Source organism: Podarcis cretensis, assembly GCF_951804945.1.
Source record: "Podarcis cretensis genome assembly, chromosome: 5".
Classification (NCBI taxonomy): domain Eukaryota; kingdom Metazoa; phylum Chordata; class Lepidosauria; order Squamata; family Lacertidae; genus Podarcis; species Podarcis cretensis.
The window spans coordinates 88415058-88441567 of NC_137174.1; the positions used below are offsets into that span (position 1 = coordinate 88415058).

Below are 26510 nucleotides of genomic sequence, written 5' to 3' on the forward strand. Positions count from 1 at the left end.
CTATATCTATATCTATATCTATATCTATATCTATATCTATATCTATATCTATATCTATACCTATACCTATATCTATCTATCTATCTATCTATCTATCTATGTGCCAGGCAAAAACATTCCTCTTCTCCCAGGTCTTTGGATACTTAAACAATCAATAACCTTATAAACTCTTTGTGTGGGTCATTGTTTTTTGTTTGTTACTGTGCTATGTCTTTTTGTGTGTTTATATTGTAAATTGCCCTGTGATTCTTGGGTGGAGGGCAGTATAGAAATTTAAACAACAACAACAACAACAACAACAACAACAGTAATAATAAGGAAGGCATACTCCCACAGAGCGTCTCCACTATAATTTGCAGCAGTTCCTTTTTTTTTTTAAATTTCATATTTATTAAGATTTTTGAATACAAATGCATAAATAAAAGTTACTTATATCATAACATAGTTTCGTCTCTTCTTTGGACTCCCTCTCATCTCCCGCTCCCACTTACATCGTTACAGAAGGTTTTTTTCCAAGCAAATTACCCACTTGTTTACAATATTTATCACCGCTCATTTAGATAAAATCTAACAATTCTCCAAAATAAATTTATATTTTCCTTATTTCTCACTTATCATCAAAATCAAATCTAATTCGATGGTAGGCAATTATTTATGATCTAGCATCCTTCTTAGCATTCAACCAAATTACAGTATTTCTGTAAATAAGTCTTAAATTTCCCCCAGTCCTCCTCAACCCTCTCTTCTCCCAGGTCTCTAATTTGCAGCAGCTCCTGCCAGCCTGAAGCCTTCAAGTTTCATTGCACAGTCTTATTATTAGTATTAGTATTATTATTAAGCACAGTGTTACCCACCTGGAGATTCAAGCTCTCTGCTTGCCAACTGGAGTGGGCCAGGCAAAGCTAGACACTTCAGGCCAGACCTGGAGGTCTGGTAACCCTTGACCATCTCCATGCAAAGCAGACGCTCTCCACCAAGTGAAAGCCTTTCCCCTAAACAGCATTTCTTGGAAAGAGACGAGACGGAGTAGGGAGGCTGGTGGATGAAAAACCGAGTTGTTCTCCCCACCATGCTGAGGGTGATGGCACTTGGCTGAAAATGCCACAAAGATGGATGGGTTCAAAATGCAGTTCTTAGATGCAGGGGGCGGGGAATAGATCGTTATAACAATTTAATAAAAAGAGACCCCTCTTGCAGCAATAAAAGAGAACAGAAGGCAGAGACGGAAGAGGAGCATGCATGAAAATCAATTCCTAGGCTTTGCTCTCTAAAATATAGTGATAGTGCCACAGTCATAAAAAATAAAATAAAATGGATTCACATCTGTTCTTTTAAATCTGAAGGGTAGAACATCTGCTTTGCATGCAGAAGGTCCCTGATTCAATCTCCAGCATCTCTAGGAAGGATGGACAAATTCCTTTGTCTGAAATTCTGGAGAACTGCGGCCAGTCAGTGCAGACAATGCCTGAGCAATGGACTCATTATAAGACCCGTTCCTATGTCCAGTTTCTATACCAAGCTGAATGCTTCAGGCCTTTTCAGGGATGCAACCATGGGGGGAAGATGGTGGGGGGATAACTGTCTTAATAAAATGCACAACCCCACACCCAAATCGTCACAACTTGTAAGGTTGCGGTTAGGCATTGGTTAAAAAATTGGTTGGTGGAGGGGTAAGGGTTGGCTGTGCCTGCCCCTCCAAGGCTGCTGCTGCAAGGGAATTCCGTTAAAGGAATCCAGGGGCTTGCCTTTCTTTCGTCCATACCGCTGAATGGGGCTTAGGGCCACGCAAGCCCCCGGGAGCATGTGTGGGGTGAGGGTCTGGTGCCCAGCTCCATGCTCTCCCCAATATTGTTTTCCCTTACTGACTTTCGCTGGAATCCGGAAGTCAGCTCTGTCCCTGGGCATGGGGACAGATAGTCATAACCAATGCCTAAGCAACCACTCACATTTATGTATTTTAAGAAAGTTGTGGCCAAAATTATGCCAAAAACCTTAAACAAAAATTATGTTTGAATTGTGAATTATTTAGGGGGTGGCTTGGGGACCTCGACACACAAATCTTAGTGAATTATGGTGAAAGATGAAATGCAATCAAGGAACATTAGCTGCACCCCTTTAATGTATATATTTTAGCTCTTTATCTTCACAGAGCCTGATCCTTTCCATGTTTACTCAGAACAAAGTCTGATCACACCGAGTTCAAGCGACTTTACTCCCACTAAAGGGATATAGGATCAATTGACAAAATAACCCTCAGCCACAATAAAATGGTTAAGGTTGCTGCACCCATTAATTCTTCAAAACTGGTTCACATTAGCAATAAAGTGCTAACTAAGCTGGCAATCATTGTGCATTACAAACAACACAATGCACAATGATTGTCACGCAGTATTTTCTGGAGTGGCTTAGCTTGCATTTCCTTGCTTTTGTGTGTGTGAGTTTTGAAAAGTAATCGGTACAGCAGTCTGTTCTGTAAAGAAAAGAGATATTTTCGTCTATTAACTTCCTGTGCTTGAAAACTTTTTATTGTTGTTGCAGGCAAAAGTAAAATTTGTGGTTACTTTGTGTGTCTGTGTGCATGTGTGTGAGAGAGAGGGGGTGTGAGAGAGCGAGAGCGAGAGAGCGCAGCAACCAGTGCTGTTGTTGTTGCTATCAGCATCAAGTTGCTAATGATTCAGGCTCAAAACAGATGTTCATAACGTTACTGGTTTATTAAAAAGGATTATATGCTGCTTGCTGTCAAGGCTCTGAACACAGGCCTTGTTTTGGAGGAATGAGCTTTTTGGAGGAATGAGCTTTTTGGAGGAATGAGCTTTTAAGAACTCACTTAGTCTAAACTAGTTAGACTGGAACATGCGCAACAAGTAAGGAAACATGCACTACGATGGAAGTTGGTGCATCACAGTAGTAGAGCTTTTAGGCATTGTGGAGTGGATATGTACGACAAAAAGGAATTTGCTTAGTCTGGCAATCAGATCCTGGCATGTATCTGCTGTTGCCCATCCTTGTATGCTCACAAATACAGAATGCATTCACATTGGGACACCCTTCAAAGAGTTAAGTCAAGAGCCGAGGCTACGATTAAAAAAATAAATAAATGGAGTGACACTTAAGTTGATTTCACAATCCCACCGGGAGAGCCCATAATGACCATCTGTGGGTTATGGAATTAATCCAGCTCGTGAAAAGAGATCTCTACGGCCCTCTGGTGAATTAATCATACTTTATTTGAGATCTTCATTTCACATCCCAGAGACAAACACCACATCCGAGATGGCGAGCACAGCGATACCATTTGGAGCTCTTTCTAGGCTTTAAAAGTAACATACCAGCCATTAACTTACTTCATTTGTTTGTTTAATGACCTGGAGGAGATTATTTTCAGGACAACAGAGTGTAAAATTTAATTCCGGAAGAGATTTATGGCACAAGGAAACCTTTCTAGAATTTGTATACCATCTTTATCGGGATAATTAATTGCCTGTCGAGAGATTTTTTTTGCCCCAGACATCTTGCTAACAGCTCCCACTCCAACAACTAAGCCAACGTCAGGGCTGCTTGCTTCACTGGGGCAGAGTACATGAACCGGCTTTAGATCCACATCTTCTGTGGTAAACAAGTGTAAAGGCCTCACTTGCTTCCAGACATTTCCCTTCTTTGGTAACATCTGATACAGCGCAGCAAAGAAACAACCACCATTTTAAAGGATAATGAAGAGTACAAAAATTAGTAGCGAGTCTGAGAAACAATCCATGTACTGTAATAAACCTCTCCTCCCCATTATGCGCGTTACAATAGAGTTATGCGTGGGAAGCAGCCGCAGAGAAGCGGCAACCACACCATATGGGGGGACTTTCAAGCTACGTCGGAGGACTGCAAGGACCAACTGGGTAATTATAGCCAAGCGATTTCAAATTAAAAGGAGGACTACCGTCAAATGCCGGCTAAAATTGGAATCCTAAGCACTTATCAATCAATTAAAATATGTATATCCTGGTGGACGGAGTAAATTAAGATGTCCAAGGTGGCTCACAATGTGAAAAACCCAGCTACGCAATAAAAGAATGGCTACAACAGCAAATTCGCAGCAGCGGCGAGCAGAACTTCCCCTTGAATTCAAGGGGCCCTGTTATGTACTGAGTCAAATAGGATCCAAACTGCAGCAGTCTGATTGGTCCTAGAACAATAGGATCCAAAAGGCAGCAGTCTGATTGGTCCTAGAACAATAGGATTCAGAATGCAGCAGTCTGATTGGTCCTAGAACAATGCAGCAGTATGATTGGTTGGCAGGAACCACCCAGTCATGCTCCAGATTGAAGTGAATCCACAACCTGATTGGCTTACAGTAGAATTCCGGAATTAGCCAATCATGTGCAGCCCATTGTGTAAATAATGCAGATACTTTGAGGGGACATTCATTTCCTCCTCACCACTATGAGCTGAATAAAGAGCATGAAATCACTTTGCGACTCTGAGTATATTTCACTGGCGACGAGGATGGGATCCCGCTGAGCTGACTGCCACACACAGCACCGCAGCACCGCCACCTGCCGCACCGCTGCCTCGCACCGTGTATCCAGGCTTCAGCTCCGGGACACAAGGAACTCAGAATGGCAACCGACAGCAGCTTCTCGCCGTTCAACCCAGCATCCGGAGACTGGGAAGCGTACGCCTCCCGTTTCACCTTCCTCCTAGAAGCCAAAGGGGTCACCGATGAAGAAGACGCCAAGAAGAGGGCAATATTCTTCAGCGTTTGCGGAGAGGAGACATTTGAAATCGCCCGGGCTCTCCTTGCGCCTGAAGACGTTGCTACTGTTCCATACAAAACAATAATGGAACAGCTGAAGGGGCACTTTTCGCCACAGCCCTCAGTGGTAGCTCGTCGAAATGCCTTCTATGCAAAGCGGCAAGCCCCTGGGGAAACCATAACTGGGTTTGTGACCTCTCTCCGCCAAGCCGCCCGGTTCTGCAACTTCTCAGAGCTGGAGAACATGCTTCGTGACCGCCTCGTCGGTGGCCTGAGGGATGAGAAGCTGCAACGACGCCTCTACGCTAAGAAGAACCTAACGTTCCAGGTCGCTCTGGAGGAGGCCCTGGCAACGGAAGCTGCCGAGAGGTCGACGCAAGAGGCACGGCCGAGCCAGCCATCCCAACCGAGGGTCCACCACGAAGACCTCACCGACGACTCAGGATCTGACAGGGAGGAGGTGCACCGAGTACAGCAGCGCACTCAAGCAGCCCACATACCACAGCTGCCTCGACGAGAAGGAGGGAACTGCGCAAGCTGTGGAGAAAGTCACGAGAGGAGGACCTGCCATTTCCGCAACGCAGAGTGCAGGCAGTGCAGAAAAGTGGGACACATCGCCCGGGTGTGTCGGGCTCGGCCCACCCGATGCCAGGCATCAGATGACCAATCCAAGAACCCCAGGTCCCGGGGCCCAACGCACCAAGGCAACTCGACGGAGCTCACGGACTTCCAGGTATACCAGTTGCCCCACCCCAACGTAGAAAAAATTTATGTAGAGGTACAGATAGAGGGGGCCCCATGCCGCATGGAGCTTGACACGGGTTCAACTCTATCCATAATCTCGGCAAGGACCTTAAGGAAACTGTGTCCTACTGGGGGTCCCAAACTCAGGCCGGCCCCATTCACCCTCCGGGACTTCCAGAAACGTAAGGTCCCCACAATGGGGGTGGGGACCTTCAGGGTGCAATACCGAGGGCGGACGCGGCAACTGGACTTACTTGTGGTCAAGGGCCCCTACATTAGCCTACTGGGATTGTCATGGTTTGGACCACTGGGGCTAGCTGTCACCGGGGTGAACCACACTAGCTTACAAGTGGACGTGGACGCCATATGCAAGGAATTTCCGGGGGTTTTCGATGGGAAATTGGGACAGTATACGGGCCCCCCCATTGCTCTACAGCTTGACCCCGCAGTACGACCGGTCAGGCTCAAGGCCCGCCGGGTCCCGTTCGCCCTGAAACCCCGTATAGATGAGGAATTGGACCGGCTCATGGAGCAAGGAGTGCTGGAACCGGTGCCTAATGCCCCCTGGGAAACCCCAATCGTCACACCTGTCAAGCCTAATGGTTCAGTCCGCATCTGCGCAGACTACAAATGTACTATAAACAAGGCCCTCACGGCCCATGCATACCCAGTGCCAGTGGTCAGCCATGTCCTTGCCACCCTGGCTGGGTCGAAAATTTTTGGCAAGCTGGACTTGGCCCAAGCATATCAACAGCTGCCAGTAGATGAGGCCACAGCAGAGGCACAGACGATTGTGACGCACAGAGGAGCATTCAGGGTAAAGCGGCTGCAATTCGGTGTCAGCGTGGCACCAGGCATATTCCAGAATCTAATGGACTCTCTCCTTAAAGGGATTCCTGGCGTCACCCCCTTCTTCGATGATGTGTTGATTGCCGGGCCCACACCAGAGGAGTTTGAGGACCGCCTCCGCACCGTTCTGCACCGTTTCCAGACAGCAGGTCTCAAGGTGAAGCGGGAAAAATGTCTACTAGGAGTGCCCCAGGTGGACTTTCTGGGATTTATGGTGGACGCAGAAGGGGTCCACCCGACTGGGGACAAGGTACGGGCCATTTGTGATGCCCCAGCGCCCAAGAACAAGACTGAACTTCAGGCCTTCTTGGGACTATTGAACTTTTACCATTCCTTCCTTCCCCACAAGGCGGCGGTAGCGGAGCCCCTACACAGACTCCTGGACAAGCGGGCCCCTTGGGTGTGGGGCCAGCGCCAGGAGGCCGCATTCCAGGCAGTCAAGGACTTGCTTGTCTCAAACTCGGTCTTGGCACACTTCGACGAGAGGCTGCCGGTGGTGCTAGCATGCGACGCCTCACCCTATGGCATTGGCGCTGTCCTGGGACACCAACTCCCAGATGGAAGAGAGGTACCGGTGGCATACTTTTCCCAGACACTCAACGCAACTGAGCGGAACTACTCACAAATTGACAAGGAGGGTCTGGCAATCGTGAAGGGAGTTAAAAAATTCCATGATTTCTTGTACGGGCGGCCCTTCACCGTGGTGACTGACCACAAACCGTTGCTTGGCTTGTTTGCCCCCGAAAAGCAGACCCCCCAAGTGCTGTCTCCTCGCGTCCTCAGGTGGTCAATTTTCCTTACCAGCTACCAGTATGCACTGATTCACCGCCCTGGGAAGGCGATGGGCCATGCGGACGCCCTCAGCAGGCTGCCACTACCGGAAACAGGCCCTGACCCAGCACCTGCACAAGAGGTTATGAGCCTGGAGCTGCTTCCTGACCGCCCCATTCAGGCACAAGAAGTTGCACACCATTCCAAGAAAGATAGGGTCATCTCCCGGGTCCTGGACTGGGTGTGGAGGGGATGGCCAGCAGCAGCCCCGGGCCAGAATTCGCCGGCTACACAACCCGCAAACATGAACTGTCGGCCCACAAGGGGTGCCTGTTATGGGGAAGCAGGGTCGTTGTTCCCCAGCCCCTCCGAAAAAGGGTCCTCACAGCCCTACACGAGACACACCCTGGGGTAGTAAGAATGAAGGCCCTTGCCAGGAGTTATGTGTGGTGGCCGGGGATTGACGGAGAGATAGAGGCCTGGGTCAAACACTGCCAGGCCTGCCAAGAATCCCGCCCAGATCCCCCAAGGGCCCCAGTCCAGTCCTGGGAGTCCGCCCGAGCACCATGGTCACGACTGCATGTGGACTTCGCTGGCCCCTTTCAGGGGAAAACATTCTTCATAGTGGTGGACTCCTACACCAAATGGCTGGAAGTCGCACTGGTACCGTCCACTTCTACGTCCGCAGCCATCCGGGTACTACGCAGGCTGTTTGCTACCCACGGGCTCCCTGACACTCTCGTCTCAGACAACGGGACTGCATTTACGTCAGGAGAATTCCAAACCTTCACAGCGCAGAACGCCATCCGCCACATCCGTTCGGCGCCATTCCACCCTGCCACCAATGGCCAAGCAGAACGCATGGTGCGGACCACCAAGGAAACCCTTCGCCGCATGACGCAAGGGGATTGGGAGTACCGCCTTGCCACATTCCTTCTAGCACAGCACAGCACCCCCAGCTCAACAACTGGCAGGAGCCCCGCTGAACTACTAATGGGTCGGCGCCTTGCAATCAGATTGGACCGCCTTCACCCCGATAGAGCTCAGGATGAGGTAGTGGTGGGGGAAGGCAGGAACCCCCGGACCTTCGAGGCCCAGGACCCAGTGTACGCAAAGAATTTTGGGGCAGGCCCTGCATGGGTACCCGCCACAGTCACCAGGGTCACTGGCCCCGTGTCGTACGAGGTGCTAACAGATGGGGGGCAATGCTGGCGCCGCCACTGCGACCAGATACGCCGACGATTCCCGGGAGAAAACCAGGAGGAGGAGGACAGGTCAGAGGAGTCCCAAGGGAACAGTGGGGCAGTGAGGCCCATAGAGCAGCAGGGGCCAGCAGGAGAGGCAGAATCAGTAAATACAGAGAGGACCCGTGAGGCTGAAAGGACACCGGAACCAGAACCACGACTGAGCGAGCCAGTTGCGCCAGACCAAACAGCCCCATCACAGCCAGCATCCTTGGAACACGAGCCAGAACCTGAACCCCGGACCAGGGAACATCCCAGGCCGCAACGCACACGTAGGCCGCCAGCGTACCTTGAGGACTATGAATGCGACCTCCCGGGCAGGACTGGAACTTAGAGGGGAGGGGTGTTATGTACTGAGTCAAATAGGATCCAAACTGCAGCAGTCTGATTGGTCCTAGAACAATAGGATCCAAAAGGCAGCAGTCTGATTGGTCCTAGAACAATAGGATTCAGAATGCAGCAGTCTGATTGGTCCTAGAACAATGCAGCAGTATGATTGGTTGGCAGGAACCACCCAGTCATGCTCCAGATTGAAGTGAATCCACAACCTGATTGGCTTACAGTAGAATTCCGGAATTAGCCAATCATGTGCAGCCCATTGTGTAAATAATGCAGATACTTTGAGGGGACATTCATTTCCTCCTCACCACTATGAGCTGAATAAAGAGCATGAAATCACTTTGCGACTCTGAGTATATTTCAGGCCCTCTGCTAAAGCAACATTCACTTAAGCCTCAACCGAGCAAGGGTGGAGAAGATTTTCCTCAAGGAGGGATTTTGGTGCCCCTGTTGAAAAGACCCCGCTCCTGAAAAATCTCCACTGTATTATGTTGTTGTTGTTTAGTCGTTTCCGACTCTTCGTGACCCCGTGGACCAGAGCACGCCAGGCACGCCAGGCACTCCTGTCTTCCACTGCCTCCCAGTTTGATCAAACTCATGCTGGTAGCTTCGAGAACACTATCCAACCATCTCGTCCGCTGTCGTCCCTTTCTCCTTGTGCCCTCCATCTTTCCCAACATCAGGGTCTTTTCCAGGGTCAGAGAAATGTTGGAGGGTATGGAGTTATGCAACCCCCCAAGCCAAGGAGATAAGATACAACTTTTAGAAGACACCTGAAGGCAGCCCTGTATAGAGAAGTTTTTAAATGTTTAAAGTCTTGTGATGTTTTTATGTACAGTGGTACCTCGGGTTACATACGCTTCAGGTTACAGACTCCGTTAACCCAGAAATAGTGCTTCAGGTTAAGAACTTTGCTTCAGGATGAGAACAGAAAACGTGCTCCGGCGGCGCGGCAGCAGCAGGAGGCCCCATTAGCTAAAGTGGTGCTTCAGGTTAAGAACAGTTTCAGGTTAAGTACGGACCTCCGGAACAAATTAAGTACTTAACCCGAAGTACCACCGTATGTTGGAAGCCAACCAGCGTGGAATAGGACATCCCTATTTTCATCAGAGAAATGTTGGAGGGTATGCTGTCATTGGCTCAGCTTCCAGCTATGGTTGGCCTCTCTACTTTTCTGCCTTGCCAGTCCCAAATGGACACCAGCCACTACGTATTTCAGTGCATGGCAATGTAGTTCAAGAAGACTTTCCCAAATCCTATACCACACACACACACACGCACACACACACCAGTTTTGGAACATACCTGATTCATTTCCACCACACAGCTTAAGACAGAATTCTGGGCCTCTGTGCACCCTGCTAGCACTTATCCTTTGGCAGTGAGAGTTAAAGGTAATCAATATTAGACTACAGAGGGAGAACTCGAGCATTTTAGAGCCATGCAAAATTCCTGCATGAGGAATGCTGTAGCCTGCTCTCTCGGGGTTAGGTGCTGAGGAAATATTCGCTCTCTTGGGATAAATTACAGCCGCTAATTACATTTTGGTCCTCAGACGAAGAGCACGGTTTGATAAACACACACAAAAAGTAGGCCATTTCACAGCCTCTGGGGAGCACTGCATTACCCAGGATGACAAAACACACCTTTTAAGCCGTTTTTAAACAGCAGAGATCATACGATAATGAGAATGACTGCAAGTGACTTTGCAAATCAAATGTAAAGGGCTTGCTGAAGTGGAGTACCTGAGCGCTGGGATGTGAATGGAGGAACGTATGGAAAATCAAGAAACAGCATAACGGGGAAGGGAGGATGATGGGAAATCCAGGTGCTTGGAGATCCTGTTCCCTCCCCCCCCCCCAAGTAACTAGCAATATGGGTCAATGGATATATGTCTGGCTGTTTGGTGTAAGAGGATATAAAATGGTCCAGGTCAGCCCTGGGCATGTTGCCCTTAGAACTTTCATGTATATTCAGCCTGCAACAAAGTTTTCTTGAGAATAAAAGCTTTGTCTCGAGAATGGGGCTTAGAGCTGCTCACCTGGAAACAGCTCCCCCCAGGGAACCTGCTCTAGGCAACCACAGTTCCATTAACCATGTTACATTCTTATAGCTCTCACAGGAAAGCAGATAATGCCAGTCCTGGCAAAGAGATGGGGGTGGATATCATAAAGACACCTACGTTTTCCCCAAACCAAGCAAGGGATAAAGGTAAAGGTACCCCTGAAAGTTAGGTTCAGTCGCGGACGACTCTGGGGTTGCCGTGCTCATCTCGCTCTATAGGCCGAGGGAGCCAGCGTACAGCTTCCGGGTCATGTGGCCAGCATGACTAAGCCGCTTCTGGCGAACCAGAGCAGTGCATGGAAATGCCGTTTACCTTCCCGCCGGAGTGGTACCTATTTATCTACTTGCACTTGACGTGCTTTCGAACTGCTAGGTGGGCAGGAGCTGGGACCGAGCAATGGGAGCTCACCCCATCGCGGGGATTTGAACCGCCGACCTTCTGATCGGCAAGCCCTAGGCTCAGTGGTTTAGTCCACAGTGCCACCCGCGTCCCTAAGCAAGTGATGGCACCAGATAAAAGGGCAGTGAGTCCTCCCACTTAATATTATCTGCTCTCGCCACCATTGCTTACAGCAGTGTCCCTTGAATTTGGGTCCCCAGTTGGACTACAACTCCCATCACCAATGGTCAGGGATGGTGGGTGTTGTACTCTGAGGTTGAAGAACACTGGCCTAGAGCTAGGTGGGTGACAGAAATGCAAACAGGTTTACGTTGAGCTGTATTGCATATGGTGATGTGTATTTTCCAGGGTTGGGTGGGGACATCATAATGCTTGCCTTAAAACGCAGGTGGCACTGTGGGTTAAAGCCTCAGCGCCTAGGACTTGCCGATCGAAAGGTCGGCGGTTCGAATCCCTGCGGCGGGGTGCGCTCCCGCTGCTCGGTCCCAGCGCCTGCCAACCTAGCAGTTCGAAAGCACCTCCGGGTGCAAGTAGATAAATAGGGACCGCTTACCAGCGGGAAGGTAAACGGCGTTTCCGTGTGCGGCTCTGGCTCTGGCCAGAGCAGCGATGTCACGCTGGCCACGTGACCCGGAAGTGTCTCCGGAGTGCTGGCCCCTGGCCTCTTAAGTGAGATGGGCGCACAACCCCAGAGTCTGTCAAGACTGGCCCGTATGGGCAGGGGTACCTTTACCTTTACCTTTTAAAATACATATATCTCTTATTTGGCTCATCTGGAGATGGATTCTGCTTCTCCTGCCCTTAAAAGCCACTAATGCACGTTCCGTGAAGCTTCTTGCCCATATCTTCCTACCTTCTCTCCCACCCTCTTACAGTATGTGGCTGTTGGCCCCATCAGTGGTAGAGGGATGCACTCCCAGCTCCAAGTGCATTTTTAAGGTCTATTTGCACTTAATGTAGGGAGGAGAGATCTTCCACTGCCACCAGTGCCCAATAGCTGCCATGGACTGGCTGGTTGCAGAGGACGGATGGGAGGCATCAGCTAGGAAACCCTCAAGGGAAGAAGACTCAGAGCCAGGAGATTGGTGGTGGGATGGCGATGTGTCATCAGAGGGAGAAGAGGGAGGAGAATGGGAGCAGGAGGTGTAAGAAGCTGAAGAGGTAACAGGGTTTAGTGAGCAGGAAGAGGCCGGGGCAGAGAGCAGTCAATAATCAGAGGCAGCAGCAGAGGGGGCCCAAGCAACAGAGATGAGGCAGGCGGCTGAAGAAGCCAGGGAGTCTCCTGCTGCGACCAGCTTCTCTCCCCCTGCTCTCCCAGATCCAGATTAGGTATGAAGAGGGTGGAGCAGAGATGGACAAGGCGACGAAGTCTCAGGTGGCTTGAGAAGGACCCAGGGAAGGAGGAGACTTAGAGAGCGGAGGGAAGGCAGGGACCTGGCATCTACCTCACTGGGCCTACCAGGAAAAGTTGCTGTTCCCACTAGGCCTGAGCTGTTTTGATTTCTTTGAATAAAGAGTTAACTTTGTTGACACCAGGTACTCCTTATTGCTGACCTACTCCTAAACCTGGCTCCTCAGTGGGTGGGAGAGTGTGAGAGGAGATATGGACTAAACAGCTCTTGTGTCAGCACCTGGCATGACCAGGCAAATGCAGGGGCCCTGGGAGGCTTGGGGTCTGAGGCCAGTGTTCTTGAACTGCTCAGCTCTGTAAAGAAATGATGTGAGGCACCTACGGGTGCTGCTGTGGTCACCAGCGTTCTTATTTCCAATGCTTGTGGGTCTTATCCCCATTGCTATGTCCGGGTGGGGCCCAGAAGCAGTGAAGAAAAGGAGGAGGATGCCGGAACATTGCTAGAGCTAAGTCTGGCCATGGGCCAAGCCAGGCATGGAGGGGAAGGGAGTGCTTGGGTGGGTGGCAACAGGAAAAGCAAGCTGAGGAACCAGGCAGAGGTAGTTTGCTTCCATTGCAGGCTGCCAGCTGCCCTGGCCCACAGAGAGGGAGAGGGAGTCTAGGCAGTGGCTTGGAGGAGCCACTAGAAGAGCCAAGAAGCACTGCCAATTCTGGCTCTCCGGCTGGCTGCTTTTAAAAAAATGACAATTCTTTCCCAGAGTGAAGTTCAGGAGTAGAGTGCCAACCCGTCAGTGCCTGGCAAGGCAGCCTGTGAGTGGTCTGGGAAGGGACATAGAGGGCGCTTTGCCCAGGATACCTTCAAGCCTGCAGGAGGAGGCATACTGTGGGAGGAATCAGACCCCATCAAATTGCCTGGTGACATCAGGGGTCCGGTGGCATCCATTCTGGCTCCGAATAAACTGAGTTCAAGATCCACTTCTGAAAGCCATTACAAGCCCACTTGGGTCAGAGATGGCGGCGCATGGTTTTGTTGTTGCTGCTGCTGCTGCTGTTTTGCAAGTCGTACACTTTTTTTCTTGCTAAACTGGACTCAAACCCTCCTTCTTTGTGCAAGAAGAATCCCTTCTGGGTCACTGCCACCGAAAGAAAATTCAGGTAGGTCCAAGCCAAATTGCTTCCTCCGCCTTCTGTTCTGGAGCCCTGTTCCTCTCGGTGGCTCCTGTCCATTATGTTACATTTTGCTGCCCTGTGCAAAATGTGCCAGCCACACATGGGGGGGAGGTACGGACATGGTGAGGAAATGGGGTCTCACTGCAGCCTGGGGCCTAGTGCCGCACTTATTTACACTTTATGGCATCACTTTGTGGGCTGTGATACATAGAAGAATCTGGTCGTACAGCTGTAAATGCCAAGTCCCCAGCAGGCTGGATAGGCTTTTAAATGTGCTAGAAAACCACAAGGGCTTTTCGAAATGTCGCCTCCCTGTGGGATTAATTGTCAAATGCTGGGAAAAAAGAGGGCTGGATGTCAGAAGAGGCTTGTTTGCAGCTTGTACACTTCAGCTGGCAGTCACGCAAAAAAAGCTAGATGGGCTGGTTGGTTTTTTTCTTGTAAACTTAGAAAAATGGGGAGTATTTATATGTGCACGGCAAAGGTCAACGATTGCTACCTGCGAAGGCAGGAACCTGATGATATGAGAGCTGCGCGGCTGCAGCCAAACTCTGCAATGCAACTGGTTTGCTGTTGCTTTTCTCCACTTTGTTGACTGCCACTTGCAGGGAGGAGGGGGACAAATGGAGTGCGCCGATTCACACATCGCATACCTTTTCTCTCCAGGGTCAAATTCTAATTGAAGAGAAAGAACATCAAGCCAAGGAGGATGACCGGCTTGGCTTGATCCATCGGCCAAAGGAGGAGAATCTATAAGGGGCTCGCTTCCCCGTCTGCTCACTGCCGGAAAGAACACTCTGTTCCAACTGCCTCGGGACTGCAGAAACAAGGGCGAAAGAAAACTCTGGTCCCAACTGTTGGCCAAGGAACAAGAGCCACCAACTGCTATCTAAGCAAGGTTCTGAGAAAATCAGCGTGGCCCGAAATGGGTGCAAATGCTTTGGGTTTAGCGCTTTGTCCTGAAATTAAAGGCCTGATTTCCATCTTCTTCCTCTTTTGCCCCTCCTTTCCACTCCCCTTCATTTCCGCATCCTGTCTTGTCAGACCATAAGCCTGTTATCAGGGCCTCCCTCTCGCCCTTGTTGATGTGAGCCGTTTCGGTACAGTGGTACCTCAGTTTACTAACTTAATCCGTTCCGGAAGTCCGTTCTTAAACCGAAACCGTTCTTAAACCGAGGTGCACTTTCCCTAACGAGGCCTCCCACTGCTGGTGCCCTTCCACCGTTCGGATTCCGTTCTTAGGCCGAGGTAAAGTTTGCAAACCGGACACTATTTCCAGTTTTGCGGAGTTCGTAAATAGAATCGTTCTTAAACAGGACTGTTCTTAAACCAAGGTACCACTGTAATTGAAAAGCCAGATAAAAAAAGCAACTTATTAACTCAGGAGCTGTCTGAAAGGAAGGATAAAGAGCAGGATTTAAAAAGCAACCAAGTAACCATCCTGTCCTGTCTGGGCTTTGTCCCTTCAGACAGCAGGTGAGGCACCACTTAACTGAACCCTCCTCCAGTTGAAATTGCCTCTGAATACCCGTTGCTGGGAAGAAGAAGCACAGAGAGCTTTGCTGCACTCAGGCTTCCCATAGGCAACTGGCTGGTCCCTGTGAGGTCAAGATGCTGCTATTTTTGGTGGGATGTGGTTCAGTGGCAGAACATCTGCTTTGAACGCAGAAGGTCTGACTTGGTACAAGGTGGCTTCCCATGTTCCTATCCAGACCCGAATGTATGCCCTAATTTCTGGGTAAATGGACTGGGGCGGGGGTGTTGATTACACAACAGAGGGGACAACTGCACAGTGACATTTCCATCAGTGCACATCCTCTTGGTGACCCTTCTTTTGAAGCAGCCTCCAGCTTCCACAGCTCTGCAACTTTAACTAGCCACCCGCTGATGATTAAGAGATCTTGGTGCCATCATTATGGCTGAAGCTGCACATGAGCAAACAGTTCCCAGCAGTGGTAATCCAATTTCTCTTATTTTTCATCATATATGGTGTGTGTGTGTGTGTGTGGCAGGGTAGGGTGGGGGGGTTCAGAGCTGCCACACACCCATCTGATAACGATGCTTAAATAATGGGTGCTGCTTTTCTGTTTTCTTTTCTCCACTTTTGGCCGCTTATGTCAGTTTTATAGCAGCGTTGTGGAAACATGACAGGGAAGCGAAAATCTGATTATGCCTAAATCCTGGCCCATTATGTGATTATTATGAGCCACAGCACAGCGGGAGTTACAGCGCTACGATAGAAGGGATTTCCAATATAATTAGATCAGATTGGCAGCACCAAAGAAATCAGGGCAGAACATTACGATGGCTTTCCTGTAAATGCCAGTAGCCGCGGCTTCCCGTCAGCGCGCACCTGGTAGGTGTAAACGCTCCACTTCTGTGGTGGTCCCTCCAGCAGATGCTATCATTTTCTCTCTCCCCTGCTGAGCTGTGGGGTTATATCCCAAGGGGTTCTGTGGCAGTCATTTTGGGCAAAGGTGGAATGCTAGGCTCATAAGCTTGGAAGAGATGAAAAGGCCCACTGAACAGTTGTACAAGATGCCAGGAAGTTTCAAGGTCCAGCTAGGTACTGGTGACGGGGAGCGGCCACTGATCCCGTATTAATACCGGTGAAGAAAGACCTACATTGGTTCCCAGCACATTTCCGACCACAATTCAAAGTGTTGGTGCTGACCTTTAATGCCCTAAATGGTCTTGGTCCAGTATACCTGAAGAAGCACCTCCACCCCCATTGTTCTGCCCAGACGCTGAGGTCCAATGCTGTGGACCTTCTGGCAGTTCCTTCACTGTGAGAAGTGAGGTTACAGGGAACCAGGCACCCTGTGGAACGCCCTTCCATCAGATGTCAAGGAAGCAAACAACTACCTGACTTTTAGAAGACAGGCAGAACCTGTTTAGGGAAGTTTTTAATGTTTGATGTTTTCTCTCTCTCTCTCTCTCTCTCTCTCTCTCTCTCTCTCTCACACACACACACACACACAGAGTGGTACCTCCGGTTACAGGCGCTTCAGGTTACAGACTCCGCTAACCCAGAAATAGGACCTCAGGTTAAGAACTTTGCTTCAGGATGAGAACAGAAATTGCATGCTGGCGGTGCGGCGGCAGCGGGAGGCCCCTTTAACTAAAGTGTTACCTCAGATTAAGAACAGTTTCAGGTTAAGAACAGACCTCCAGAACGAATTAAGTTCTTAACCTGAGGTACCACTGTGTGTGTGTGTGTATTCTGTTGGGAGCTCCCCAGAGTGGCTGGGGAAACCCAGCCAGGTGGGCAGGGTATAAATAATGAATTATTATTATTATTATTATTATTATTATTATTATTATTAATTACAGTAACAATGATCCCAGTATTTACTGTATTTTTCGCTCTATAAGACGCACCAGACCACAAGACGCACCTAATTTTTGGAGGAGGAAAACAAGAAAAAAAATATTCTGAATCTCAGAAGCCAGAACAGCAAGAGGGATCGCTGCGCAGTGACAGCAGCAATCCCTATTGCTGTTCTGGCTTCTGGGATAGCTGCGCAGCCTGTATTCACTCCATAAGATGCACACACATTTCCCCTTACTTTTTAGGAGGGAAAAGGTGAGCAAAAAATACGGTATATACTATTAATATACGAAATCCCTAAGCGGTTTGCATAAAAGCCCGCAAGAAGGTTAGGAAAACGAAAAAGTGAGGGGAATGGGACTCTCTGCTGGCCACCAGGCAAGGGCTTGTTCCACCTGCCTCGCTCCACCCTCCACCCTTCAGAGCCCCAGGAGTTTTCAGAAGGAATGTTGCCACCGACAGTCATGTGAATGTGTCTTTCGATGAACTGAGTGGAGGACTCTGAGTTATGGGGTTGGGGAGGGAGTGTGTGGATTCAGCAGCGCTTAACTTGTCTTTAGTTCTTTGGTTGTTAAAATTGCTTTGTGGATTATGAGTGCTGACAGTGCTTTTTGGGGGTGGGGGTGGGGTGGGGTACGCATACCCCTAAACATTTTGTGAATCTAAGTTTGGCCTCATTGAGGGGCAGTATTTCAATATGAGTAGGAACATGAGAGTACCCCTAAATATTCTTTTTAAGAGAAATAGCACTGAGTAATGTAATGATTTGTGATTTTTTTTTTTATAATAATAAGACTTTTCTTGTGGTTGTCCTGCTTAATCTCTTTTCTAAGTTGCTTTGTTAATAGGGTTATAGAAAGTGGTTGTTTTGCGGATGATTTGTTGGCCATTTTAAATGATTTATGCTGCACTTGTGAAATACTGTGTTATTATTTATTGTACGTGTGCCGCTTTGCGACTCTTGTGAATGAAAAGCGGCGTAGAAGTATAATAAGTGAAACAAATGAATGAAAAGAAAAATCCATGTACTGCATTATAACCGAGCATGCAAAGAAATAAGTGAGTAAAAACAGAGAATGGATTGATAAAACATTCAATTAAATATCTATAAATAAGAAAACAGTGGTGTGGTGAATCTTATGCGCAAGGGAAAGCCTATTTAAATAGATGGTATACAAAAGGCAGTGATTTCTCCACACACTGATCCTTCTTCCAGGCAAGCTAGAGCCATTATCACCTTCCAAGGACACATTCCAGCCATTCCAAAGAAAGGTGTTTCCTCTGTGAGTGTTTGTGGCCTGAGGCCTGCATTTGAGCCCTGGGCCTGAAGTTCCCCATCCACGTTCTCCAGGAATGACTCTCTGAAAAGGAGCTTCATAATCTAGGGCAGGGTTCACAAAATTTGGGTTTCCAGATGTAGTTGGACTACAACTCCCATCCTCCCTAGCTAGTTGTCAGGGATGATGGGAATTGTAGTCCCCAAACAACCAGAGACCCAAGATTGGGAATCCCTGATCTAGAGTAACCTTAAGGATTCTGGTGAAGCTAAGTCAGGGCTTTGGTGGCCACCATTCCTCCAAGTGCCCTTGTCATGGTTACCTAACGCTTGTGCTCTTCCCATTACCTCACCCAACTCCCCTCGGGGCCCCTACCTACCTCAAGGGCTGTTCTGAACTGTCCTGCTGCCACAGCATACTTCTTCTGCCTGTAGCAAGTGCTGGCATCCTTTAAGGACACCTGAAGCCACTTGTCCATCTGTGGTTGCCTGCTCATGCCAGGCAGCCTTGGGGAATCTACATTTGCAGACCCTGGGCATTTGGCCTGCGTGTTGGTTGGGGCCACTTGAGCTGCCAGAAACTCATAGGTGACGTCTTCCTCGTCTGTGTACACCAACTTCATTTCGACCTCCATCAGGCTTTTTAGGGGGATGTGGGGCAGTAGCACAGGGAGGGCCTGGTTCTCTGGCTCCATCAAGCGTTGTTCCTTCCTCACGCCTGGCTTATCGTTGCTTTCCGACTTTCTTTTCAGGACCAACCTGTCCAGATCGTGACCTTGTTTTTCCCTGACATTGCTCTTCCCGGCTTTCAGCTTCTCCATCGTGTTTTCCACAACTGCTGCCCTCGAGGTACTTCTAACCTCTTGCAAAGCTTCCGGAACGTCATTCAGCCGGTACGCCGTTCCTCTCAGCTCCTCCTTTCGGCACATTTCGCTTGCAATGTTCTCAAAGCGCGTGCTGTTTGCTGGCTCCATGACTCACAGAAAAGCTAGACTCAAACTCCTGAGGGTGGTTCGAGGGGGGAGGGAGAAGGCAGAAGAGGTGGGAAAGTTTACAGTTCTGAGCTTTGTAAATAAAGGATGCAGAGCAAATGTTTTATTCAATTTGCCCACAGCTGGCACCATTTGAAGTCAACAATCAGCTATGGTTAGCAAAGAGCAGAGTTCCCCCCTCCCTCCTCTTTCTTTTGAAAGACTTTGGAATTATACCCTCTATTGAAAATAAGCTGAGTTGCCTCCATAGCTGTTATTGCAAAAATGGTATTTTGACTTCTGTTTCAGTACTGACCTACCCACTCCTGGGCTCTGCCAAGACTCTTCCTTTTGGAACCCTGTTGGCTTACAGTTCACACGCTGGCCAAGGGGTGAGGTTTTCAGGGGGTGAAATAAGTGGCTTTTGGGATTTGCAATGAGGAGAAGTGGGTTCAAAGCCCAACGTAGCTTGCTGTGTGACCTTCTTTCAGCCTACCCTGAAGGTCCTTCGTGGGAAGCGATTCATAAATGAAATGGTGTAGGTAAACAACAACCTACCTCGCCAGGTTGTTGCAGGGAGAAAATACGCTAACCCCATTTTATGCTATTATGAGACTCCAGGAGAAAGGGTGGGATACATAGAGAGAGAAAGAGAAAGGTGGGCAGTGAAGTAATGGTGGTGTTTGATGCACCCACTTAAATCTCCTTTTCAAAAATTACCAGGATGGCATGAGAAGGGGAGTGTAATCTAACAGCTAAGACAGGGCCAGCCAATGTGGTTTCTTCTAATCAGATTCAAGAAGCATGTCCAGTGATCAGTAGCCTGGATAGCTCAGTCGGTGAGAGCATGGTGCTGATAACACCAAGGTTGCAGGTTTGATTCCCATATGGGATGGCTGCATATTCATTCCTGTATTGCAGGGGGTTGGAATAGACAATCCTCAGGGTCCCTTCCAATGCTATGATTATATGGAGGGCTCCAAGGTAAAATGAGAAAAGGTGATCAGTTCACTACCTCCGTGAGGGGAATAACAGACACCTAACTCACAGTGTGGCTGAGCTAAAAAAGAGGCAACATTGATCTTTCACTCCTGTCTAATGCAGGGCACGGCCTGGCCAAAATACCTAGAAGCCTCATTGGTTTCAATAGGTGGGATTTATTTATTTTTGCAGGTATGTAAGTTTCCCATGGACATCAATAGGACTCATAAGAGTGCTTCATTCTGGCTGGGTGTTGCCCAGGTTTCGTCAGCCTTCTGGGGCTAGTGGCCACATTTGGAATTTTTGGGGTGTACCCTGGGCGTCTGTCGCAAAATGGCTGCTGTGGGGTAAGGGGAGTCCAGTACAAAAGAAGCAGGAAAAGAGGGCATGCACGACCCACCTGTGGGACGTAATCCATTGGTGCAGTCAAAAGCAACATTCCTTATTTCCCTAGAGTGGCACAGGCAAGGGGACATCCAGTCAGTGTAACTTCCTGTTCCACTGGTCTGGAGCATCTTCCCCCTGCATGTGAGCTGGGAGATGGGCGTGGCTCTGGCTGACTTCTTAAAAGAGCCGAGTCATGCAGCCATTTTCTCACTTGCAGTCTTCTTGTTTTTCCTCTTGTCTTGCTTGCTGTTCTTTTGCTGCCATGCTGCTCTCCTGCAGCCATTTTGTTGTCTTAATGTCATTTTGCTGTCTGCTGGCTCTCAGCCAGCAGCATGTGAGTTCAGTCTCCATATGAGATCAACTCATACTGTTTGTTTATGTAACCAACAAGCTTTCATATTGTGAACTGAAATGTGAGTAAACTTTACTCAGAAAGACTCTTGTCTCTTTATTCTGTTAAGAGGGATTAAAGGGGACAACAGGAAATAATCCTAACTAAGAGATTCAAATGAATCTGCAAACTAGCTTCCAGCTATATTGAGGGGAATTTGCTCTGCTACATCACTCACTTATTCAATATATCCTTCCCTACCTTCCTTAATATTCCCACACCACCTGCCCCCATCAGCCACCCTCTTTAATGGAACAAAACCCACTTGCCTCAGCTGGCACCGTGCTTGCTCACAGAGAAACTCTTTGTGCCTCTCCCCTCTACAAAAAGCAAGTGTCTGGGTGTCCAACCCTGGTATCAAAATATTTACGGGCATGCTTAAGTTTCATTGGTAGTAGATGCGGGGAAAGACCCCGTGCACAGTCGTGCCACCCCCATGTGAAAGAAAAGGAGGAGTTTTGCCCCTAAGTCACTGGCCCATGGTACAGTTTGAGCATTTAGAGTTTTCCAAGCGCAATTTGTATGGGCAAACTGATCACTTGGCAGTCTCACGGAGCGACTGCTAGCAAATCATTACTTTGGTCCGATAAATATTTCCCTGATCAATTTTGATCCAACTACCCATTCTTTCAGGAAAGGTGTGCTGGAAAAATTGCGTTCCTCATAAGTGCATTGTGGCTGAAAGCATAATTCTAGTCATAAACAGTGAGTGAAAGGATCTTCCTTTTAACCTAAAAGGTTCATAATGAAGATAGCAGTGCAAGGATGAAAAGGAAGACTACCAAACGGTATTTGCAGAGAGCAATTTCTCCCAAATTGACTTTGTGTGTTCCCTAAAGTGCCTTTATTTGGCTGATGCCATCAAGCATCCTGATCTTTGTATTTTCTTTTTGGAATTAACTCTTTTTGTTGTCGTTGGTGCAGACAATGGTAGGTCACAGAACTGACAAGCACAACAGTAAGGCATGCAGCCCTTCCAGAATGGAAAAAAAATCCCAACTAAAAAAAATGACCCATTTTAAATGGGGCGGGGCAAGGACAGAAAATGGTACCGTGTCACACTTCTGCCTTTTAAAACAATCTAATTTTAGCTCCTTGCACATTCCACTCTTACTTGGGTGAAGAAGAGAGGGTTGGGGTTGAAATCTAAAAGGGAGAAAGGAGCCCTTTATAATGCTTCCCTCCCTCAGTCCAGTCTACATTTGGCACGCTGGCCCTGTCGGTTTTGTGCGTGCGCGCTATTTCATTCAATCACAAGTGTGGTTCTGCTTTCAGTACATTTCTTATTGCTAAAGACCAGGTCACATTAAAAGAGCACCTGCAGCTAAGTCACACTGACACTTCTGATCGCCTTGCTGTAAAATTGGGCTATCAAGAGTGACCCTGTCGCAGTCTTTCTAATATGACCTTTATACTTCCTCCCCCCCTAAAGCTCTTTCTTTTTTTTGAAAAACAATTCTGCACTTACTGGGAAAAAAATGTGAATGTTGGATTTTGCCCTACACCATGTCAGACTCATTGGCCCATCGATCCCAGGATCAGGGCCAGTCCAGGGCATTTTGCTACTAGAGGGAAAAAATAAAAATACCACATACCCCTGCTGCTGCTGCTGCCTCATCTTCCACCTCCTCTGTGTGCCTACAGCCCACCTCTGCCCACCCACTCTTGCCTGCCCACCCACTGCCTTGGGTAGTCCATTATTAGTCGTCTGGGCTAAGTCAACGGCTGACAAAGCCTTGGGTCTATTTTTGTTGTTGTTGGGAAAAGGCACCTACACTATCAGCCATCATCACATCTTGAGGAAACGAATCTCGTCTGTTACTTTTGCATCGCCAGAACTGCTTACATTTGTTTGCCTTAATTCCTGCTGCCAATCAATTTAATTGATTGAGTTCTGGGTTGTTGTTTTTTTGTTTGAGTGAGAGAGGGAGAGGACGACTCCTCGCAGTCTTGACTGTTAATTTTAGCAGCAAAGCCGTGAAGCAGAGCACAAACGACCCACCATTTAAAAAAACAAAATCGCCCTGGTACTCAGACATTGATCTTCACTCTGAATTTTGTACATTCTTACTGGTGTTAGCTAGGTGCTCAATTTAGTAGTAACATAATACAAGTTATTACTAAGCAGGGCTGGCCCTACCATTAGGCAGAGTGAGATGGCGGATTCAAGCAGCTGAATGGCAAGGGCAGCAAATTTGGATGTATTATTCTTGAATTTTTAGCGGAAAGGGAGGGGGATTATTTGTCTCCAGGGTCAAAATAACTCTACCAACCTTGGAGACTATGCGCTTTAGTCTGCCAGGTGAATAGCACCCTGGGGGCAGGAATAATTTGTCTCTCCACCGCAGGGTGCTGCCTTTAATCTGTCCTGAGTTATAGAATCATAGAACTGTAGTGTTGGAAGGGACCCCAAGGTTCATCTAGGCCAATCCCTTGCAATGCAGGAATCCTGTCCACAGCCGTCCCTGGGTGGGCTTGAACCACCAGCCTTCTGGTCAACAGCCAGACCCACTGACCTCAGGAGGGCTTCTAACATTTTCTGAACCTTCCACCAGTCTTATCAATTTGATACCCCCCCTTTCTTTTTTCCTTTCTCCTTCTGTGTTGGAACTCCTATTTGGGGACTTCCCTGGCTTTTTTCTGGCCCATGTAGGACCAGTCTGGATAGTTAGCCTTGGTGAAGACTTGACGTTTTTATCCCCAAAAAAGTTTTTGATTGAGTTCCACTGAAATGAGGCTGCGTTTTAATGTTTTAATGTTGTATTTTAATCTTGTTTTTAAGCTGTATTCTAATCAATTGTTTTTATATTTGGTGTTAGCCGCCCTGAGCCCGGTCTTGGCTGGAGAGGGCGGGGTATAAATAAAATTTATTATTATTATTTATTATTATTGGCCCTGTCTTTCTTCTTCTCTTCTTTGGCGATCACTCATAGCCGAGTAAGATTGTCTTCCATGAACACGGCCTAATCGCCTTTAGGCAGCTCTTCCAATAAATTGTTTCCTTCACTCATTCGTGTGTTGTAACAAGGGACAAAGAGATGCATCACAAAAATCCTACTGAGTGGCATCAAATATCTTCTTCTTCTTCGGTAATCACTCGTAGCCGAGTAAGATTGTCTTCCATAAACACAGTTTTAACAATGAGTCCCTAAATGACTGTGGAGGCCAATTCTGGATCCACATGTCCTTCCACAGTGAGGACATCGGTTTCCCTCTTAGTACCTTTCTTCCTATGAGTTTGAGCATTAGTCTTAGGTCGGTGCTTAAGTCCATCCATTTCAGTAGTTTTAGTATGACTAACTTTGGATATAACCCTGAGGTCCAGCTATGAGAGCCTTCTGGTGGTTCCCTCACTGTGAGAAGTGAAGTTACAGGGAACCAGGCAGAGGACTTTCTTGGTAGTGGTGCCCGCCCCGTGGAACGCCCTCCCATCAGATGTCAAGGAAATAAACAACTATCTGACTTTTAGAAGACACCTGAAGGCAGCCCTGTTTAGGGAAGTTTTTTTTATGTCTGATGTTTTATTGTATTTTTAATATTTTGTTGGGAGCTGCCCAGAGTAGCTGGGGAAGCCCAGCTGGATGGGTGAGGTATAAGTACATTATTATTATTATTATTATTATTATTATTATTATCTTTAACTTTTGGTCAGCAGAGTTCCTACTCTCTTAATTATTCTACCCTTTTTCTGTACCTGTTCTAACCCTCTGATGCCTTCTTTTTGTGATTGGCCCACCAGACGGTTTCGTCTTCCCAAGAGATTTGCCCAGCAATGGATGAGGTGATGGAGCAGATCTATGGAGCTGTCCACTTAGTACTGGTCTCACTACAGCATAACAGGCCTGGGGCAAGGCAGGGTGATGGTCTGGCTGCGCAGATGGACCAGCAGGGATGCTGGATTGACTCTGCTGGTGCAACGTGGAGGTCCAACCTTGCTGCTGCCCTTCCCTACCTCAGCCCCATCCAGGTATGTATCCAGGTACGTGATTGCTGCCAGTGTGGGTTCCTCCACTCTTCCATTTGCCCTGGCACTTTCCCCCAGAAAAACCCATGGTTTAGTGTTGAACCAGATCAGGTTTTCCATGGATCAATATTTATTTTGATTTAGCACTAAAGAATGTGTTTTCCGGGGGGATGTGGTGGGGCAGAGGTAAAATCGCTTGGTCACATGCTTTTTAGGCACGAGATAAGCAGATGTGCAGATGATCCATGTTTGGAGTGTGGTGCCTGCTTCCTTTGAAGACTTCCGGTGTCACCTAAAGTGCTTATTTGCAGTATATAGACCAGGCATAGGCAAACTCGGCCCTTCAGATGTTTTGGGTCTACAACTCCCACCATCCCTAGCTAACAGGACCAGTGGTCAGGGATGGTGGGAATTGTAGCCTCAAAACATCTGGAGGGCTGAGTTTGCCTATTTTAGGTTATATTTTAGTGATAAGATTTAGCATATATTTTTAACTGCTGCTATATCTGTATTGTCTCTGTTATACCCAATTGCAAATTCAAATTTATCACTATCGTTTTTTTGACTTTCCTATGCCTGATATAGACTGAGCAGGTATTATGGGGGATATATGTTCACAAGCTGCACACAAGCAATCCGAGACGGCACGAGTTCATAGAGCCTAAATGTACGGTATCCATCTTCTTTTGCATATTTGATATGGGCAAAATGAGTTTAGTTCGCCTTAGGGCTAATCACCTGGCAAGCCTAGACAGGTTATATATATAGAGAGGACAAATAGCTCAGTCGGTAGAGCATGAGACTCTTAATCTCAGAGCCATGGGTTCAAGCCCCGCATTGGGTGAAAGGTTCCTGCATTGTGGTCCCTTCCAGCTCTACAGTTCTATGATTCTATGATCTTTACATGGATATTTGAAGTAGCCCTATCCTGCACCAGTCCTTCTCCCTTCTGTGTTATGACTTTTTTAAATTACGTAAAGGTAAAGGGACCCCTGACCATTAGGTCCAGTTGTGGCCAACTCTGGGGTTGCGGCGCTCATCTCGCTTTATTGGCCAAGGGAGCTGGCATACAGCTTCTGGGTCATGTGGCCAGCATGACTAAGCCGCTTCTGGCGAACCAGAGCAGCGCACGGAAACGCCATTTACCTTCCTGCCTGAGTGGTACCTATTTATCTACTTGCACTTTGACATGCTTTCTAACTGCAAGGTTGGCAGGAGCTGGGACAGAGCAACGGGAGCTCACCCCGTCGTGGGGATTCAAACCACCGACCTTCTGATCGGCAAGTCCTAGGCTCTGTGGTTTAATCCACAGTGCCACCCGTGTCCCTTTTTAAAAAAATATTATTATTAAAAAGATAGTAAGCCTGATGGTAGGGACTGTCTTGTTTTGATTGTATGGGAGCTTTTTTGGCTGAAGGGCGGGGTACAAATGTTCCAAACAAACAAACAAACAAACAAACAAACAAACAAACAAACAAACAGAAAGTTGAGAAAAGCATCACCAGAGCTTTGCTTTTCTCAGGAAAGAAA

At 48.0% G+C, this 26510-nt stretch overlaps 1 protein-coding gene across 1 annotated transcript in view; it reads right to left on the minus strand.

Annotated features, from left to right (window-relative positions):
- SPATA16 (spermatogenesis associated 16) overlaps positions 1-26510 on the minus strand; it is a 168721-nt gene that overhangs the window by 137062 nt on the left and 5149 nt on the right. Inside the window, exon 2 of the mRNA XM_079977989.1 lies at positions 18667-19288. Coding sequence (XP_079834115.1) covers positions 18667-19260 — 594 coding nt within the window. The 5' untranslated portion in view covers positions 19261-19288. The remainder of the gene's footprint in view (positions 1-18666; positions 19289-26510) is intronic.